Here is a 19,271-nt window from a genome sequence, read left to right on the forward strand (position 1 = left end):
GGAGAAGGAAACAGCAAAAATCTCAAAAGGAATCATGGAGTGTCAAATACAACTCAACAACCACAACAACAATGCATCAATTGGTGCATAAATAAGCATTTATTAAGTGTCTACTCCATAACAGACACTTGATAAATGAATATTTATTAAATGTCTATTTCCTGTTACAACATATAATCCAGAAAACCAATACTAATATACATATATGAGTGTATATATGTAAATATAATGTGTGTCTGAATAGATATTTTAAAAATAAAGTAAAATCAGTGAACTTTTAAAATATATTTTTATGATAGATTTATTTTAGTAATTCCTCTTAGTATCTAATCTCAAAGGCCCAGGATCTGTATGATAGGTAATGTGATGAGATACAGGGCAGCAGAATAGATAGAGGATTGGCTCTTGTAATCAAGGTTCCAGTTCCATCTCTGAAATACTCTCAATGTGTGCCCAGGAGCAGATGACCTAACATTTCAATACCTAGGCAAGCTGTTGATCAGATTGGCATCAACAGAGGGAGTTAATATACCAGAAATTCCCTACCTGATAAAATTCTAGTCCCAGAACAGAAAATTAAAAATTAAAAGTTACATAATATAATTGAGAGACAAAGTTGGAGTGTGGTTAGAGAAAGGGCAGGCAAGTCACTAGGCGGCACAGTGGGCAAGAACATTGCACTTGGAATGAGAAAGACCTGAGTCCAAATCATATCTCAAATAGCATTGACTGTGTGACCCTAAACAAGTCAATTAACCTCTCTCAGATTCAGTTTCCCAGTGTGTAAAAAGAGGATGGTAAAAGCTCCTCCCTCCGAAGAGTAGTTGTAAGGATATAAAGAAATAACATCTGCATACTTAGCACTACTTGGTTGTTGCTGTTGCTGTTGTTGCTGTTAGCACAAGTTTCCAGAAAAGTTACACAGGAATTGCTGGCTTGCTTTGGCGGATTGAGGCTCTACAAACAATTAAATCAAAGGTCCCCACAAAAAAAAAAAAACCCAAAGGAAACCATCAACTCAAAAGCCCATATAATTTAATTAAGACAACAGAATCTGCTCACTGCTCAAACCCTAAGAGACAAATGGGATTCTCCAACTAGTCCCAATCTTTCCCATGTATGTAACCTGTGTAAAAAAAATTGACTGAACTAATTTCATTCTGAAATCTTTATATGAAATCAATAATAGCTTTTCCAAAGAAATCTCCCTTTTCAGAAGTCTTTATTTTCTGATTTATCACTTATAATTAAAAATTGGAACCTTGCATCAGAAGGTTCTGGGTTGTAATATTATAGTGTCATATGAGTTAAAGGTTGGAAACTGTTTCCATTCTAAAATTTTTCTCAAAGTCTGATGAAAAAAAAGGATCCCGGTTAAAATGATCTATTTTGGAGATCAGAAGTTGTTGTGTTGCTTTTTCCTAAATAAAGCAACAACAAAAACATTGTGATTGGCTTCAGATGCCTTCCTCACTTCTCTAATCCAAAAAGTCAGCTTGAGGGAGGGGGATGGAAACTAGTAAGTCTGGGTTTGTTGCTGTTTTTTTTTTATTTTGTTTATTTTAAAATCAATTGGAACCTGAACCCAGAGTCTCAATTAATTACTTACCCACCCCTTTCCACTGGAACTAAATGATTGCTTTATGACATACCCCATTCAGAGCAGCAGGGGAGAACTGGGTTTGGGACTTAGCCCATGGGGTCCCAGTAAGATTGAGATGTCTCATAGAGAATGCAATGAATCTCACCAGGATCAAATGGCATCCAGTTACTAGCAGATTATAGAGTAAGCCTACAATTTGCATGATGTATCTGAGCTCATGCCTCAGCACCCCATGGGGTAAAAGATGTTTGGAAGTTTTCATCTGTCTTGACACAGTTAGACAACCCTTTATGTATTTCCCCATCTCCCGCTGGGTCCAGGTCTCAGAGGCTGGTGCCGTTCATCCTTAACTATAAACTTCCTTTCTTTGCAGCCTTCACTTTCACTTTCCTTTACTTGGGGGGAGGAGGGAGAGGAAGGGTGTGTTTATATAGACCCGACGACGTATGGGTAGCCAGGCAAACATGTGAATGCACACACATCTTCATGTATAAGTCCTGTGACTTCACTGGTGATCTGGGAATTCCCAGTATAGTTCAGAAACTGCTTAGTAATATATTGTCTTAGATCAGGGAGTTTTCATCTAGTTTTGTGCCCTGGCAGGCTGGTGGACCTTATCCAACTCTTTCTCAGAATCAGATTTTTAAATGCACAAAACAAAATACATAAAATTACAAAATAAATAAATTCTATTTTTAAGTGCTCACAGATCCTAAATTAAGAATCCTTGTTTTTTTTTTGGGGGGGGGGGGAATGTTAAGAGACAAAGAGTGGGGGGGTGGCTAGGTGGCGCAATGGCCCTGGAGTCAAGAGTACCTGAGTTCAAATCTGGCCTCAGACAATTAATAGCTGTGTGGCCTTGGACAAACCATTTAACCCCATTTGCCTTGCAAAAGTAAAAATTAAATTTAAAATTAAATTTAAAATTAAATTTAAAAAAGAGTGACAAAGAGTGATTAACTTCATGTCTGGAAGCTGGTGAAGCAGCCTAGAGTCAGAAAGCCCTGAGTTCAAATTTAGTTTCAGATGCTTACTAACTGGGCAAGTGTTTTCTGAAGTTTCTTCAACTATCAAATGGGGATAATAACAGATAATGATAGGATCCAATGATATAATAATTGTCAAAGAACAGCAGCTTCTGGCACATAATAGATTCTATATAAATATTTATTTCCTTCCTTTGCTCCCTCAGAGTCAGTATATGTCCAAGAACCCAGCTCTCGCTCTCTATCTTCATCCATTCCATTCTAAAATATAACATATTTCTATAATGAACTAAATGTTTCAAACCTTAATAGGGAACCATTGTATTTAGCCTTTGCCTCTATTCGTAGCCTATTATTATTTCACATAAATCCTTTCCCTCTTTTCCAGTTCATTCCATGGAGCTTCTCAATGTAAGGCTGTATACTCAATCCAGGAACTGAACATGTCTGTTCCTAGTCACTGATACACACAAGGAACAGCTTGAATAGAAAAGGATCATAAATTTAGACATGGAAAAGAATTTGAGATCAACTAGTTGACTGCTTTAATTTTATTTTTTAAAATATAATACTTTATTTTTCCTCAATCACATGTCAAAACAATTTTTAACATATGGGATTTTTTTTTAAGTTTTGAGTCCAAAATTCTATTTCTCATTCCCTCCCTTCCTTCCTATCCCCCCCCATGGTAAACCATCAGATATAGATTATACATGTACAATCAGGTAGAACATTTGCTTATTAGTCATTGTACAAGAAGACTCATAAAAAAAGAGACTGAAAAATTGCATGCTTCCATCTGTATTCAGACAGTATCAGGGTTTTTTTTCCCCCTGAAGTTAATAGCATGCTGTATTCTTGGCCCTCTGGGATTCTCTTGGATCGTTGTATTGCTAAGTCATTCACAATTCTATCAATTATATTGCTGTGACTATGTTTCTAAGTTACTATCTGATTCTACTCACTTTACTATGCATCAGTTCATGTAAATCTTTCCAGATTTTTCTTAATCATTCTGCTTGATATTTATTACAGTGCAATAAAATCCCATCACGGGTCACAACTTTTTGAACCATTCTCCAACTGATGAGCAAACCCTTGATTTCCAATTCTGCTATAAGTATTTTTGAACAAATGAGTCCTTTTCCCTTCATTTATGTCTTTGGGATACAGATCTAGCAGTAGTATTGCTGGATCCCAGGGTATGCCCAGCTTTCTAGTCCTTTAATCATAATTCCAAATTGCCCTCCAAATGGTTGGACCAGTTCACAACTCCACCAAGACTGCATTAATGTTCCAGTTTTCCTACATCTTTTCCAACATTCAACATTTTCCCTTTTTTTATCATTCTGCAACTACTTTACTTTATGATCAAAGAATATCATACATGTAAAGTACATATAGTTTACTTTTACAAATCTTAAAAATGGAAAGTGCTTAATAAATGTCTATGGATTAACTGATCCATAGAATGAGGGGGAGCTAGGTGGGACAGTAGATAGAACATTGGGTCTAAAGTCAGAACTGGCCTCAGATTTTAGCTGTATGACCTTGGATAAGTCATTTAAGCCTGTTTGCCTAAGTTCCTCATCTGTAAAATGAATTGGAGAAGGAAATGGCAAACCACTTTAGGATCTCTCTGCCTCCCCCCAAAAAAAATCTAAATGGGATCTTGGAATGTCAGATACAATTGAAAAACAACTGAAGTCTCAACAACCAAAAAACAAGAGGGAGAGAACAAACGAGCTCTAAGGGCGCTGGCAGGTCTGATTATGGGTAGGTGTATGAGGGTTGTGTAGTTGGGGGGGGGAAGGGTATTTACTAGATTGAAAATGTGCTACCTTTCTCTATTTCAGGCTCAAGGGTAATGAACAAAATACATGATATCACGAACAGGTTGAGTCCCTTGTAGACTTCATTTCAGCTATGTAGTCTATCACATTTTTAATGGATACTATATTGCTTGCCTTCTCAGGCAGGAGGATGGGAGAGAATTTGGAACTCAAATTTTTTTAAATAAATGTTAAAAATAAATAAATTGATTAATAAATAAATGAATAAGCAAATGGACAAATAAAGCAAACACCTAATCTATTCATCCCTTAAACCAGGAATTTTTTGTGTCAATGAACCTTTGGCAATCTGGGGAAGCCTACCATCACCTTCTCCAAATATTTTTAAATGCATAATATAAAATCACTAGGATTACAAAGGAAATCAATTATAATGAAATACAGTCATCAAAAAAAAAATAAGCTTTAAGTTCACAGGTCTCAAGTAAAGGAATCCTACACTAAGATTTCAAGACATGCCTGATCCTCAGAAACCTCATCTCCTGAAAACAGAATTTGGAAGGATCATTGGAGTGAAGAAGTTTTAGGTTCAATTGTCTCATAAGCACCTTTCCTCACAAGCCTCTTTCCTCTGAATTAATTTATGGATACAGCCTCCAAGACATTAAAATCCTAGGGTCTAAATTCTGTATCTTGAATTAAAATAATGCAATCAAAGATTTGGGGTTGATCTTTTGGTATTTTTAAATACCTAATTATTCCAAGACTAGATTCACACTTACATACAAAATGCAGATTTTACAAATGAGGACACTGAGACCCAGAGATATTAAATAACTTGGTCAGGGTCGCCTAAGCCATGGTTCAAACCTCTTTTTTCCATACTACTCAGTCAACCTGATCTTCTGCTTCCATGTCTACAGAGCACAAGACGTCATCAGGAGGTACCAAAATTGATGGGGAGAGAAATGAGAAATTTCTTTCTTCTCAGTAGACATATGAATTCTCTCTCCCTTAGAATTCTGCCTTGCAGGGAAGTGAGGGAGATGGGGACCAATGGAAAACTTTAAAAAAGAGAAGCCTCCTAAAATATCCTTCTTTTAAAAATACCCTTTCTTTGTCGCCACCAGCACAAGATCATCATGTTGCTAATAAGTATCTTAGGCGAGATTTCCACCCAGAGCTTCCTGATCCTAAGTCCAGAGCTCTATCTACTCAACCACACTGCCTCTCCGGAAATTTTTGTAAGCTTGGGTAACCAAGGACCTCACTGATTGTTAACCAAAAGCATGTTTCTTAATAAACAGGATGAGAGCAATCAAAATAATAAGTTATTCCAGAAAGGTAGCTTTTGAAAAATCTGGAATCTGACTAAAATTTGCTTTGCTTCTCACCCCCCTCACACACACACATAATGAAACAGTTCTTTGCCCACAAAAAAGTTCCACCAATAATGCAAAAGAGGACAGCTCCAAGAAAAATACTGCCCCATTTTAATCATGGCTATTATTTTTGTAAAATGAAAATGGCTAAGATCATTGTAATCTATTTTAAGTTTTTTGTGGGTTTGGGGATTATTTTTTCTTGGCTCTGAGCTCCCCACATTACCAGCCAAATGTTTATGGGTTCTGCTATGTGCTATTTCAAATGCTTTTAAAAAAAAAAAGATACTTTGTACACAGAGCAAAATCCACTTTCTTTTTCTAACAGCTCCAGATGAGGACCCACACTTTCAAGAAGTGAGAGTACTTATTTTCAAAACCATGAATTTTCAAACAAATATATTTCTCTATAGAAATTCCAAACCTGATGGGCAGCTAGGTGGTGCAGTGGATAAAGCACAGATCCTGGAGTCAGGAAGACCTGAATTCAAATGGAGCTTTAATAATTACCTAGCTGTGTGACCTTGAATAAGTCCCTTAACCCTATTGCATTACAAAAAAAAAAGAAATTCCAGACCTGCATGAATATGCACAGACACATGAAAACCATAACCTATATACTCATGATTTATATTTCACATGACTACATATATGATAACAAATGTTGATTTACACATTAGCAGTTCAAAGTGCTTTCCATAATGCTACTTGAGGGGGTGGCTTAGTGGCTTAGTGGATAAAGCACCGACCCTGGAGTCAGAAGTACCTGGGTTCAAGTCCGGTCTCAGACACTTAATAATGGCCTAGCTGTGTGGCCTTGGGCAAGCCACTTAACCCCATTGCCTTGCAAAAACCTAAAAAAAAAAAATAATACTACTTGAATCTCACAACCATTCTGTAAGTGGGCACCATTTTCACGCCCATTTTACAGGTGACAAAACTGGAGCTTGATATGACCAGAATCAAAAGTGGTATCAGAGGGCATCTGGATGGCGAAGTGGATAGAGCACCAGCCCTGAAGTCAGGAGGACCTGAGTTTAAAATCTGACCTCAAACGCTTAATAATTGCCTAGCTGTGAGAATTAAATACATACATACATACATACATACATACATACATAAATTTTTAAAAGTGGTATTAGAATCTAAGATTTCTTGTTTGGGTGTATAATACTCTATCCACTATTTCTTCTTCCCTCCTATGAAGACATATAAGGACCCTTCAAGACTATAGATGCAAAAACATACATCAGCTAGAGACAATAGTCCTTACTTAAGATATCTGAGGACACAGATATCCTCAGACTTATGTGTTGGGAAACATGAGTACAAGTGAGCATTCATAGTAAAGGACAACAAAACATTTCTTAAGTCTAATTTTGGTCCTGTAGCCAATTAAGGATCGACAGGAGAATACCCTGATTTGATTAATGATTAATGGAAAAGAAATGATTAATATTTATCTGACTCTCTGAACTTCTACTTTTCTCTTAGCTATGAATGGAGATGAATTCAAACAGAACTATCCAAGAAAGCAGGGCTTCACTTTACTATCTCTGCCCAAATATTCATAAGCCCATGTTGTTTCTCTGCACACATAGGATAGAGAAGGCTGGCCAGGAAAATTGCATTGAGTTCTGTTTGTGTTTATTTATAAAGAAAGGGGTAAAAAAAATCAACCTCAGAGGCCAAAGTAATAAGATGCTGTAGCTTTTATAAAAGAGGTGAAATAATTTTAAACACAGACACACAATGAGTTTATTTATTTAGAAGCTTGTTAAATAGAGTCTGGGAATTCAAATATTCAATGTTGACATTGTACAGAACTGGCTCAAAGCCAGAAGCCCAGTCTCTAGAGGGACCCATTGGACAAGGAATCCAGGTCTTTGTCTCCTCCCACTTGAGTCTAAATAGGTAAAAGTCATTAGTTATACCCACAGCAATATCTGAATCTCAGTCAAATTAGCAGGCCCAGCCAGGGGAACTTCAAAGGCAAGTAAGTGTGTTTAGCTTTTTAGTCCTGGAGCTGTGGCAATATGTCACACTTTTGAAAGAGTTTTGTAAACAGTTCCTTCCCTTTGTAGAAACATTTCTTAAGTTTCTTGTAGGCCCTGTAAGCAATGTTAATTAACAAGGATTACATTTTTCATTGGGGGAGGGGAAGAATGCCAATCTGTGTTTGCAAACGATGGGGTGAGCTTGGAGAGAAGGAAGGGGGGAACGATGGAAGAGTATTTCTCTCTCTAGTGTTCTGTTTTATTTATTTGCTTCCTCCCTTCCCCTGCCTGCTAGCACACACACTTGTTCTCACTAAACAACCAAGTTTCTTTGGGAATTCACTGATGGTAGCATGTGGAAGGCCAGAAGAGTAGGACAGGGTAAGACCTAATTTTAGCAATAACATCCTTCTAAGTGACTGGGGAAGGGAAGAGTTCGATTTAGTCCATTCCAAGAGCAGGCTCACATGGGAGCATTGAGAAAGCTTGAATGCTTTGAGAACACACACACACACACACACATTCACTCACTCACAAAATATGGTGGGCAGAAACAACTTCCAATGACTTGAAATAGTCAAATGGATAATCTGCTCATTAAAAATGTGCCTGACTTCTTCGTTAATAGGATTGCCCCATAGACCACCCTGACCACCACCACCTTTGAGTTCTCACTTCCTCCAGATTCTGCCTGAGTAGCAAGGAAGTCATCTGAGGGCCAAGGCAAGGAAGGAACTATGGGCCCAGACTCAGGGGAATAGATAGAGTGCAGGCCTATATACCAAGAGAAGAACTGGCCAGACACCATAGCAATTCACAGGAGGGAAGGGGGCAGGATTATTTTCTTTCCCAAGCTGTTTGCAGTCAAGTCAGGGACTATGGAACAGAAGACCTGAATCACCACTGGCCCCCCCTTCTAACTTTTAAGGCCCCTTTCCTCAGCCCCCAAAGTCATCCTCCATAGCACCACTCCATTATCATTCTTCATTCCACTGGAGACCAGTCTAAACCCTAAGGGATCTGAGGGATGGGGGTGGTGAAGGCCTACATATATCCTGTCTTCAAGGAAAAAAAAGGAGAAGGGTCCCAGTCCTTGGGAACAAGTCAGCAGAGACTCTGGGCCCTTGGGAAACTGGAAAAAACGGCAGTGTGTGGGAGGAGACCCGGATCATCTCCCATGTGCCCCCGCAATACATTCAAATGGAGAAGATATGGGGGAAGAAGTTGGCCTGACCTGAGAGAATAGCCATCATTCCCCTCTCTTCCCCTACTCCCACTCCCAAGAATGGGGTCAGTGAACCCTAAATACCTCATCTCCTGGCCTGGCCCTTATAGTCCAGACCATGTAGTAACCTTGGCTAAACCTGATACTATCTTCTGGAAAATCTCTGGGGAATAAGCTGTTGAGAAAGAAAAGATTTGCAAGCCAATCTTCTCAAACTTCATTAGGAAGGAGGGGAAAAAATGTGTGTGTGTGTGTGTGTGTGTGTGTGTGTGTGTATAAATACATCTACAAAAATATCTATGTATATTTACATATATGTAAATGTATATGTGAATGCATGTGTGTGCATGCATGGATGCATGTGTTTGTGAATAAAAATATAATATATACATATAAGCAAAATATATTTATATATACATATATATGTATGTGTGTATATATTATATGCATATAATATATATATATATAGGCCCCTACATATTGATTGTACTTTGGTTCTCATAGATTCCAAAAGCATTAAGGTGAAGGGAATGGGGAAAGCAATCCACATCTGGAGCCTGCTTCTTAGAACAAACACATATCTCCTCTCTCTCTCTCTCTCTCTCTCTCTCTCTCTCTCTCTCTCTCACACACACACACACACACACACACACACACACACACCTGTCCAGAGAAGACTGAGCATTTATATCCCCAACAAATGAACGTTAAAAAAAAAGAGACTGGAGCCTTCCTCCCTTCTCCCTTCTCCTAATGAACCGTCTCTCTGGCCGAGGTGTGTGGGGAGGGGAGGGGGGACAGTGAAACGCTTTATTAACATTTCCATAAACTCCAGAGACTATTCTGGCTAAATTCACACACACACACACACACACACACACACACACACACGGACAATGTTGCAGGAGACTATTTACAACAAGTGTCAAACGCAATAAAGAAGCACTAAGCCCCGGGTAATGGTAAAGAAATGGCAAATAAACAGCCTTGCTAGAAGGGGGAGCTCTGCCTGGACAGGGCCGGCGCCCCCTCTTTGAAAAACAAATTCCAGGACAGAGTCTTAAACAGGCAAATAAACTTGGCAGCTCTGTTTTTCAATCAAGGGCTTTTAAGGACCAGCAAGGAAGGCAAATTATGGGCTCAGGGAAAAAACTGCTGCTGAAACCTGGCCGCGTGTTATTTTATTATCTCCGATGGAGAGAGTGGGAGGGGGCAACTGGAGAGAGTTTAGGACCTACCTTGTCGGCTAGACTGCTTAGGTTGGAAAAAAAGCGATAAAGTGTCAAAGGAATAAGTGCCCCCTCCCCAACGTGTGTCCTGCTAATCTGGTCGCCTTCTGTCTCTTTACGAGGCTACTGGCCGGGGGAGGGAGGGGGGGCACCCTAAGAACTCCAAATAGGTTGCTCTGAAAACTGTTCTTGCTGAGACGGAGATCCTGGGGTGTGTCACTGTCGGCTAGTCGAGGAGGGGTTGCTTTGGGCTTTTTTTTTCCTGAGGTATATAAAAACCTCGATCAGAGCCGGCCTCCACCCCCACTCCTTTCCCTCGACCGTAAGCACAATCTCCCACTGGCATTTCTGACTCTAGGCAGGTGACCACCCCCTCCCCGAATTGTTTAGAAACTTGGGATCAGTCTGAAGCAGCTCTCTGGCTCAGGGGCACCGGAATGGGCTCAGGGGGTTGCAGCATCCCTCCCTCATCTGCCATGTCTTATTTTCCTCTCAAATAGTACGTTAATTGCCACACATTTAGGCTTTGCCTTCAAGAAAAGTCAAGGCGCCTTGAGATCTCTTTTACTTATTTTCAAACTAAGGTTTAAAATCCCCCCGAAATAAATTCCAACGTGGCTTCTTTGTATTGTATTTCAGCTAATCTTGTCTTAAAAAAAAAAAAAAAAGCAAACCCTCCAGTGAGTCCTCGAGGGGTTCTTTCCTTCGGAGAAAAAAAGGGAAATGTGCGTGTTCTGGCAATTCTGTCCTTTGCCCAACAAGATCTCGAAGGGGAACCGGTAACTTCGGGGAAAAAGTAGCCAAGTTAGTCAGTGTCGGCCCCTCGTCCCTTCCAGGCCGGCTGGAAGCGGAACTGCCCAGGGCAAAATAGTGGATTTCGATGGCATTTGTTTCCAGTGAAACTTCAAACAAACAAACAAACAAAAAACCCGGGAGGAGAGGTGCTTCTCGGGGACAGAATAAATTACCTTTTTCTCTTTTTTTTCTGATGCTAGCAAAAGAAGGTAAGGGGGGGTGGGGAGAACGCCTAGGCTGAAATAATAGCTCCAGACTTTTCTTGGGAGAAGGATTAAATTACAGGGGTCTCTCAGCATCTCCTCGGCTGAGCCCTGAAGCTGACACGCTCTTGAAGGAAAAGGAAAGGGTGTTTCAAAACAGAAAAATCCGAAGTTTTCAAGCTGATCTGCTTTATTACGCAGATTGGAAAGATGCGGTGGGGCGCATCCCTGGGCAAGACCGGCGAGAGAAAAGAGGCACAACGAAAGGGGAGACGTGGAACCCAGAAGAAAGTTTTTAAACCTTAGGATCCAGTTAGCCAGAAATCCACCACGGTGCCTTTGGCCACAGGGAATAAAACCAGTGTCCTCCCAGCGGATGCAATGCCATTCTTATCAGGGCAGAAAGAATTCTCTGTACGTTTATTTCGGTTTTGTTGGTGGTGTGTTTGGGGCAGAAACTAACTTAGCATCGACTCGGATCTAGTGCAGACAGCTAAATAAAAATCGTTTTTTAAAGTTTCGAAGACAATCTAAGGCAATTAAAATAGGTCCGCGTTGCCTCCTCCCTTTTATTTCTGAGCAAACTGAGTAATAAGACCAGAAGGTCAGTTTCCTCTCGAATCCGGGACAACTCAGAAAGCTCTCATCTGCCATCTTTCCCAATGCTTTCATTGTGGATTGAAGGCTGCACGTCTGAAAGTCCGTGCGAATGTGTAGTCTGGCTGTATTTGTGCTGCTATTTCAGACGAAATTCAACCCATCCACCGCTTTGAGAAGCAGATACTAAAGGGCAGAAGGAGCGGATTTGGACACTGTCGCAGTGAACGGAAGTGAACAGGACCCAGAGGAGAAGCAGATGGCCCGATGGCCGAAATAACCCGTCTTTTTGTCGGTCGCTAAGACCCAGACGCAGAGAAATTTATGCGTGAGTGTGTGAGCGTGGCTGCGTGGGAGAGCCCAACTGCACCAACTCCTGGAAGGGTGCCTGGACGTGACAAGCCCGAGACCGACTCGAGAGCCGGGCTCCCGAAGCCTGAGGAAGAGGAGGAGGAGGCGGCTCAGCGAAGCCGGGCTCCGCGGCGTGCCTGCCTGCTCCCCTCCCTTCCCGAAGTTCCTGGACGCCAAGAGGCGAGGGAGGCGGGTCACGGTGTGCTTATTAGGGGGAGATGGGGGGTGGGGGGCGACTAGCCTATGGAGTTAGGAAATGTCGAGAGGAGGGAGGCGAGGGAAGAGAGAGGACAGAAAAGCCTTAATGGGAAGCTCTGCAAAGCTTCAATATTTTCCTTGTTGGGGGGCTGCATGTGTGTCTCTGTGTGCAATAGTAAGCGCCCCGTTGCCACAGGCGAATTGTGTGTTTGTGTGCACAGTGGCCTGCGAACCCCAAAAGCCCACGAATCCAAGCGGATAGCTTTCCAGTGACCCCAAACTGAGTCCCTTGGGGCCGTGGCTTGGCGGTACCCAGAGCGAACAGACGAAGTCTCTTTGGAAAACTCGGTTTTCTCCAGAGCCCTCCTGGGCCAGGGTTCACACTGGCAGAGCCGAGTTCGCTCGGGCAGTTTGCAACCCAGTTCGCCCAACTCTCCTCCTCCCCCACGCTCCCCATGGGGGGCGGGGGGGGATTTTAGGAAGGAACCTCTGGGGACCAAAGCTGGTACTTGTGGGTGAGAGTTCCCATGCCCGCCGAGAGGCGCCTCTCAGATGCCCTCGTCTAGCTCTGCCAACTTAAGGGGGGCTGCAAGCGCGCGGCTTCGGAGCCCCCCGGCCCCTCGCATGCATTTGCACCCCAGCCCTCCTCTGCGCTCGCCTCCCCACGGACCCCAGCCTGGACCTTAGCGCGCCCGCCTTCTCCCTCAGGACCGACGCCCCGCACGGCTCGGGGCTCCCCGCTTGCTGCGCTCCCCCTCCGGGCCCGGGGCCGGCCCGGGGCTGCTGTTTGCAGGCTGCCTCGCCTTCTCCCTTCTCTGGCGCTCCGGCCCGGGCTCCCCCAGGTCCCCCTCGGCCCGGAGGGCTGCTCGGCCGAGCTCCTGCCCCCCGCCCCCGGCCCCGGCTCCCCTCGGCCCGGCCGCCGCCGCCTCCCTGCGTCCCTTCTCGCCCGGAGCCCCGGAGAAGAGAGCCGACAGCGCCCACTATAGCAGCCGCGGCTCCTCGCAGCCCCCCGCCCGGCCTCGCCTTAACTTCCCAAGGCAGCCGGGAAGTTTTGTCAACTCGGGCTCCCGGGCCGGGCCACTCGGGGGTGACCGGCCGCCCTGCCTCCGGGCCCTTCTCCGCCGCGCCCCGCACCCCAGAAACAAGTCCTGCGTCCCCCGGCCTCCTCCAGCCCCTGCCGCCCCCCGCCCCCACCCCCTCCCCACGTTTCCCCTCCTCCTCTCAGGCCCTGGTCTAGCTGGTTGGCCGAAGGCATCTCTCCTCCGCCTGAGGGGAGGGGGAGGCGAAGCTCGCTCCCCCTCCCCCTCCTCCCTCCCTCCCTCCCTCCCCTCCGCTGCCTCCCCCACCCCCATTCTCCTCCTCCACCCCCTCATCCCCAGGCTGATGCAGCTGCCCTGCTCCAGGGCATGGGGCCGGCTGGGCTGGCTCCCGTGCCCACCGCGGTCACCGGAGCGGCGGGGCGGGATGAGAGGCTGGGGCAGGGTGCTGCAGCGGCAGCTGGGGCTTCGCTCCCGACCCAGGCCCCGGGACCTGGGGGGGCAGCTCCAGATACCCGGCACAGTCGACATCTGCAAGATGGCAGAGGAGGGTGAAAAGCCAATAGAAAAGCGATATTGCACCTACTTGTGGCCAGTTTCCTTGCCCTGCCTTTGGATCTCATGTTGTGCCAGTCCTGCAGCCGCTGCTGTGCTTGGGGGGAGCTTTTTTTCTTGGCTCTTTTCCTCCTTTTTCAATCTCTCTCTCTCTCTCTCTCTCTCTCTCTCTCTCTCTCTCTCTCTCTCCCTCACACCCACACGCGCACACACGCATACACACACAGACACTCTCCCTCTCTGTCTCTCTCTGTCTCTCTCCCTCTCTCTGTCTCTCTGTCTCTCTGTCTCTCTCTCTCTCTCTCTCTCTCTCTCTCTCTCTCTCTCTCTCTCTCTCTCCCCCTCTCTCTCTCTCTCTCTCTCTCCTTCTCTCCCTTTCTCTCAATCCACACTCGCTATCTCTCCTGCATTGTCAGTTTGGACAGACACCTTCGCACATGCGCGCTAGACGCCCCTCCAACATCTCAGCGCCGCCAAAAAAAGTTTGGAGCGATTTATCACTTTGATTTGGAGATCTTGTCAGATGGCAATCGGGGAGGAGGCGGAGAAACGGGGACGCGGGGGGGGGGGGGCGGGGGGGGGCGGGGGAGCAGATACCTCGCCCGGGGTGGGGGGGGCGAGGGAAGGGGGGAGTGGAGAGCCCTGGCTGCAGAGTTCAAGTTGGAAACCCCAAGAAGCTTCTGGCTCTTGGTCTTGGTTATTCCCATCCTTGTCCCTCCATCGGCTACGGAAAAGGTTTCGCCCCGACGGGGTGGGGGGGGGGCAGGACCAGGGAAGGGTTTGGGGTTGGTTTGGTTTCTCCTTTCCCGAGCTGCCGAGCTGGGAGGGGGGGATGGACACCCCAAAGGGACCGCAGAGTAGCAGCGGCTGCGGCCCCAGCCCCAGAAATTAGCCGCCGGCGGCGGCGGCGGCGGCGGCGGCTGCTGCTGCTGCTGCTGCAGCTGCTGCTGCCTCTGCCGCCGCCGCGGCTCCCGCCCCGAGTGGGGCGCAGGATCGATGACTCCTTCCTTTCGGATTTCTAATCTCCTATGAATGGTGCTGTCATCTGGGCCACCTCTCCATAGCTCATTTCTGCACACACACCCCCACCTGTGCCCCCCCGCCGTGATGCCCGGACCTGCGTCTTCCTCTCTGGGAACAGGCTGGCAGCCCCGGCGCTTGACGGGGGCTAGCTGGTGCCTGCCGGGCGAAGTCCGGTTTCACCTTTCCTAGCTCTTCCTTGCCTCACCGCCCCTCACTCCCAGCTCCCTCCCTGCAGCCCCTTCGCCGGAGATCAGCCCGGCCTGCCTTCCCTTTTCACACACCTCCAGATGCCCAGCAAACGTGCACATGTGCGCCCCAAACCCCCTCCTCCTCCCATCCGCCCCCCACCCCCCCAAAAATCCATGGTGGAGATCTGCTTTAATTACGGGATTTGCCAATCAAAGCGGCCACGCTGAAGTTGGGAACTCCTGAAGGGGCTGGCCCTGTTAGAGGGATGAATCAATCCCAGCCACATATAGATTTTTTCTCCTGGTACAACCTCCTTGAATTAAACAGTTTTGTTCAATACCTTCCATGTGCTATTTATGTCTCCATTAATATCTGTTGCAAATCCTGCCAGACACTATAAAAGAAAATTACAATCTTCTCGGGCCCTGCGGTGCGCCAATCCAGCCAGAGCGTTCACGTTGGCAAAAATTAATCAAATCCTAACCTTCCCTTTTGGGGGGCAGGGAAGGTAGAGCCGGAGAAGGAGAGTGATGGGGGAGCCTGTGAGGACTGGCTTCAGCCAATCGTACCTGTTGCTATTTATTGTCAGAGCCAAGGCCAGACTGGGGAGACCCTGGCCCTCCTCACATCCTAACGGTTCGTGCCTCTCTAGTTTTAGGCATGGGAAAGCACACAGCCCGTTCTCCTTGCCTGGGCTCTTGTCGAACACAGTCACCCTTTTCTCCAAGTTCCTCTGTGATCCCTCAGGTGTAGATCCCAGGGGGGAGAAATGGAAAAGGAGTGGTGGAAAAAGCCAGGAACCCGAGGAACCGGAGAGGAGGGTAAGAAACTCGAGAGAAAACCTTCCCCCCAAAGGAAGGCTAGCTTTCCAACCCCCTGGGAGCCAGGGAAACCCTGTCCCCCTCATCCAACTGGCCCAAGCCTGCATTCCTATCTCCTCTCAAGCTGTGACTGACACGTACAGAATACTAGTGGGCAAAGGGGTAGGTTTCACCTTGCCAACTGTACCTATGGATACAGGTAGATAAGTTCGTGCAGGCTGTGGGGTTCCCAAAAATGGGATCAGAGAAGCTGTTTTTCCTGCTAAAGCGTCTTCCTCAGACTCAGTGAAGGTCCTCAGAGGAACAGCAATAAAGGGAAGAGTGGAGTTGGAGATTTCCTGAAATGTCTAAATAAAACCTCCGGGGGCTGAGCAGCGGTAGCCACCGCACTGGATGGCCCCCAAGTGGATCGCCAGAGAAGTTGATCGTTGATCAATTTTATGTGGTCCTCTCCCTCCTGCACATCTCGGTTGTGCCTCTGAGTCCAGTCGCTTGGGCAGGCTAGTGAGGACCCTGGTGAGGACCAGAGAAACGCGTTCTCACAACCAATCGCTGCCTGAAACACGATGGAAAAGAATCAGAGAATCGGTCCCCAATGTATGTGTCCAAGGCCGCTGGGCTTCCTCAGTACAGAGGAGATCTTACCTGGATTCAAGAAAGTAATAACAACCATTACCTTGACTGCCACACTTTTTAGGATAGAGTCGAGCTCCCATATCTGTATCTTCCCTCACGTCTCCTTAGCAGTAGTCCCAAGGGAGGGCTCCCTTTGGTGGGGAGACAAGTATCTGAACGGGGGCTTACCTCCTAAGGCCAAACGGATTCGAGACATCTGAATAAAGGGAAAGCTGCAAGTGTTAGGTTGCGGTCATCGCTTCTGGTCTATAAATATACCCCGAACTGGGGTTCACAATAAAGAAGCAAGGTGCTGGGGGGATCCAGGTGAGGAGAGCACAGGGAAAGGGATCACAATTGCGAGAAGTAAACCCACCTCTTTCATCCCCAAACTCTACACCCCCAAACACTCACTTCTGAGCGTTGGGCTGGCTATCTTCTCTAGGGGGGCTTCCTGGTCTCTGCCTTGTTTGATTCACAGTTTCAAGTCACAAAAAACTGCAATCTCCTTTCGAACTTAGTAACGAGCAGGAAGGCTGCTTCTGACTAGTGAATACAAACAAAATAAACTTTCCTGTATCTCCAGCTAGAACATTGGGGGAGAGAAGAGAGAATTCATTTCTCCCTTTAAATTCCTCTTAAAATTAAAAATTCCCCCGCTACATTAAAAATGAGCAAAAACTCCAAATCTGGATGCCTTTGACTCTGAAATAGCTTCTTTCTTTTTTGCCTGTCTTCCTCCCTTTTGTCCTCTCCTTGCTTTTTTCTTTCTCTATTTGCTTCCTTCTTTCCGTTTTCTTTCTTTTCCCCAAGCTCCCAGCATTTATTTTGTACATTTATTGTATTTATTTATCTGAGCATTTATTGTATTCCCCCCAGAGAAGGGAGGGTTGACCTTACTCTGGTCTTTGTAACTTCAGTCTGGTATATAATTCTGATTCATAATCGCTTAGTAAATTCTTGCTGATGCTCTGGCTTTTCCATATATATATATATATATATATATATATATATATATATATATATGTAAAATGCACACTCCTGAACGGGTGTCTGTGGGAGTGTGGGGACAATAGTGGGGTTCAAGTGTTCTGTGTGAGTTTTACGAGGTGAAACAAATGTCTCGAGGCCGCGAACAATACCTCCTCCACGCAGTTAGAACTTTTGGCCCAAGAGTCCAGGGCCCTGGGCCCCAGTTCCCTCCCAGTTTCCGGGGGGCCCTTGTCACTTTCACCTGCCTGCAGTCCCAGCAGTGAGAGCTGGAGCAGGTGTTCCTGTCTTCCTGGGACCTGGGGCCACCCGCTTCTCTGGTGCCTGACACCCTGCGCCCTCGGTCCGGAGAAAAGAAAGCAAAGCCTCCACGAGTGGGCCGACTTGTCTCCCCTTCTCCCCATCAGCTTCCGGCTAAAGGGCCCCCTCCCGCTTCAGGACGCCCCAAATTCGTTCAGCGGCGTTTCGGGAGGATCTTCCTAAGTAAACAGACCTTTCGAAAGCTCCATCTATGTGGGCAAGTCGATCCAAGTCCAGGGCTTACTTTAATGGGTTGTTGCTTTTTTAAAAAATATGGTCATTTAATTGGCTTGAATCTAATTTTGAAAACGTATTTTTTTTTTATTTTCCCCCAGTGGAACCAGGACTTTGGAGAGGTGGGAAAGGAACTTTTAGGAAGGCGAGAACTGAGAAGGTGAAAAGTCAGCCTTTTCTTCCCCCACTCACCCAACTATTTTTAAAAGATTAAGAATGGAAATGCGAGGAGCCGGGTTTCCAAGCCTTTCGTAGCAGAAGACATTTCCCCCTTCCTCCCAGGAGGATGGGACCAGTAGCTGCGCAGTCTTTGGGAGGGGGGAGCGGGAATTAGGTCCCCGGCTCCGTGTGGCCCTATTGTCTTTGGGCGGTGAACTTCACCTTGGGCTATTCCACCTCCAAGTCCATTCTCCGGGCCTCGGGTCCGACGCCTTTCCTCACGGTGGCTGCAGTGATTAACGCGGTTTTCCCGGACGCTGACTTTCGGGTGGATTGTTAGGACACGAAGCTCTCTCTGGGTGATGATCGCAGCCGAGCCAGGCTCTGTCGCCCTGAAAGCAAGCGGTTCCCCTCCATGGAGCCTACACCGGCTCGGCCAGCTTGGGGCTCCCCCACCCCCGCCCGCCCCGCCGCCCCATTAGCCCCAATGGCCACCGTGTCCCTTCGTTGCCATAACTCACTCCCGCTCTCGGAGATCGCGGGCCAAATGAGCACTTGATTATTCTAGGCTGACCTCGGCGGCGCAAAGTGGCGACGCTCGAAAGAGACCCGGGGAGCTCCCGAGCCCCTTGGGCTAGAATTATTAGAAATTAATTGGGTTCAGGCCCCCGGGGAGCCGGGGAAATGAAGAGCGTGTCTGCTGGTTCCAATCCGAACTTTCAGTCCGCGGGAGAGGAAGGGGGTGGGGGTGGGCAGACATGAAAGGCGGGCCCGGGGGCCGCGGAGCGGACTTGCAGGACTCTCCGCTATTAGGCCATGTCCAGGATGCGAGTGCGGAGGGGCGGGGGGGGGGGACACCCGGGGCCCGGCCGAGGGGAGGCCCGAGCCGATTTCGGGGGAGGGGGTTGCATTGAGGGGTTAAAATCCCAAGAAAGCCCCTGTGTGCTCGGAGCTGTCGGACTGGAGGAAAAGTGAAAAGGGAGCCCGAG

The 19,271-nt window shown here is 46.5% G+C and overlaps 1 protein-coding gene across 5 annotated transcripts in view; it reads right to left on the reverse strand.

The window, feature by feature from the left end:
• MECOM (MDS1 and EVI1 complex locus) overlaps window positions 1–14,417 on the reverse strand; it is a 679,763-nt gene extending 665,346 nt beyond the window's left edge. For 3 of the 5 annotated variants that reach the window (XM_074190865.1, XM_074190864.1, XM_074190867.1), the window contains exon 1: window positions 13,983–14,416. In XM_074190865.1, coding sequence (XP_074046966.1) covers window positions 13,983–14,019 — 37 coding nt within the window. In that variant the 5' untranslated portion in view covers window positions 14,020–14,416. Of the gene's footprint in view, window positions 1–13,982 lie in introns of all 5 variants that reach the window. The other 2 variants (XM_074190863.1, XM_074190862.1) reach the window with 1 other exon arrangement.
• Window positions 14,418–19,271: the final 4,854 nt, after the last annotated feature.

This window comes from Macrotis lagotis, chromosome 6, assembly GCF_037893015.1.
Source record: "Macrotis lagotis isolate mMagLag1 chromosome 6, bilby.v1.9.chrom.fasta, whole genome shotgun sequence".
Taxonomy (NCBI): Eukaryota; Metazoa; Chordata; class Mammalia; order Peramelemorphia; family Peramelidae; genus Macrotis; species Macrotis lagotis.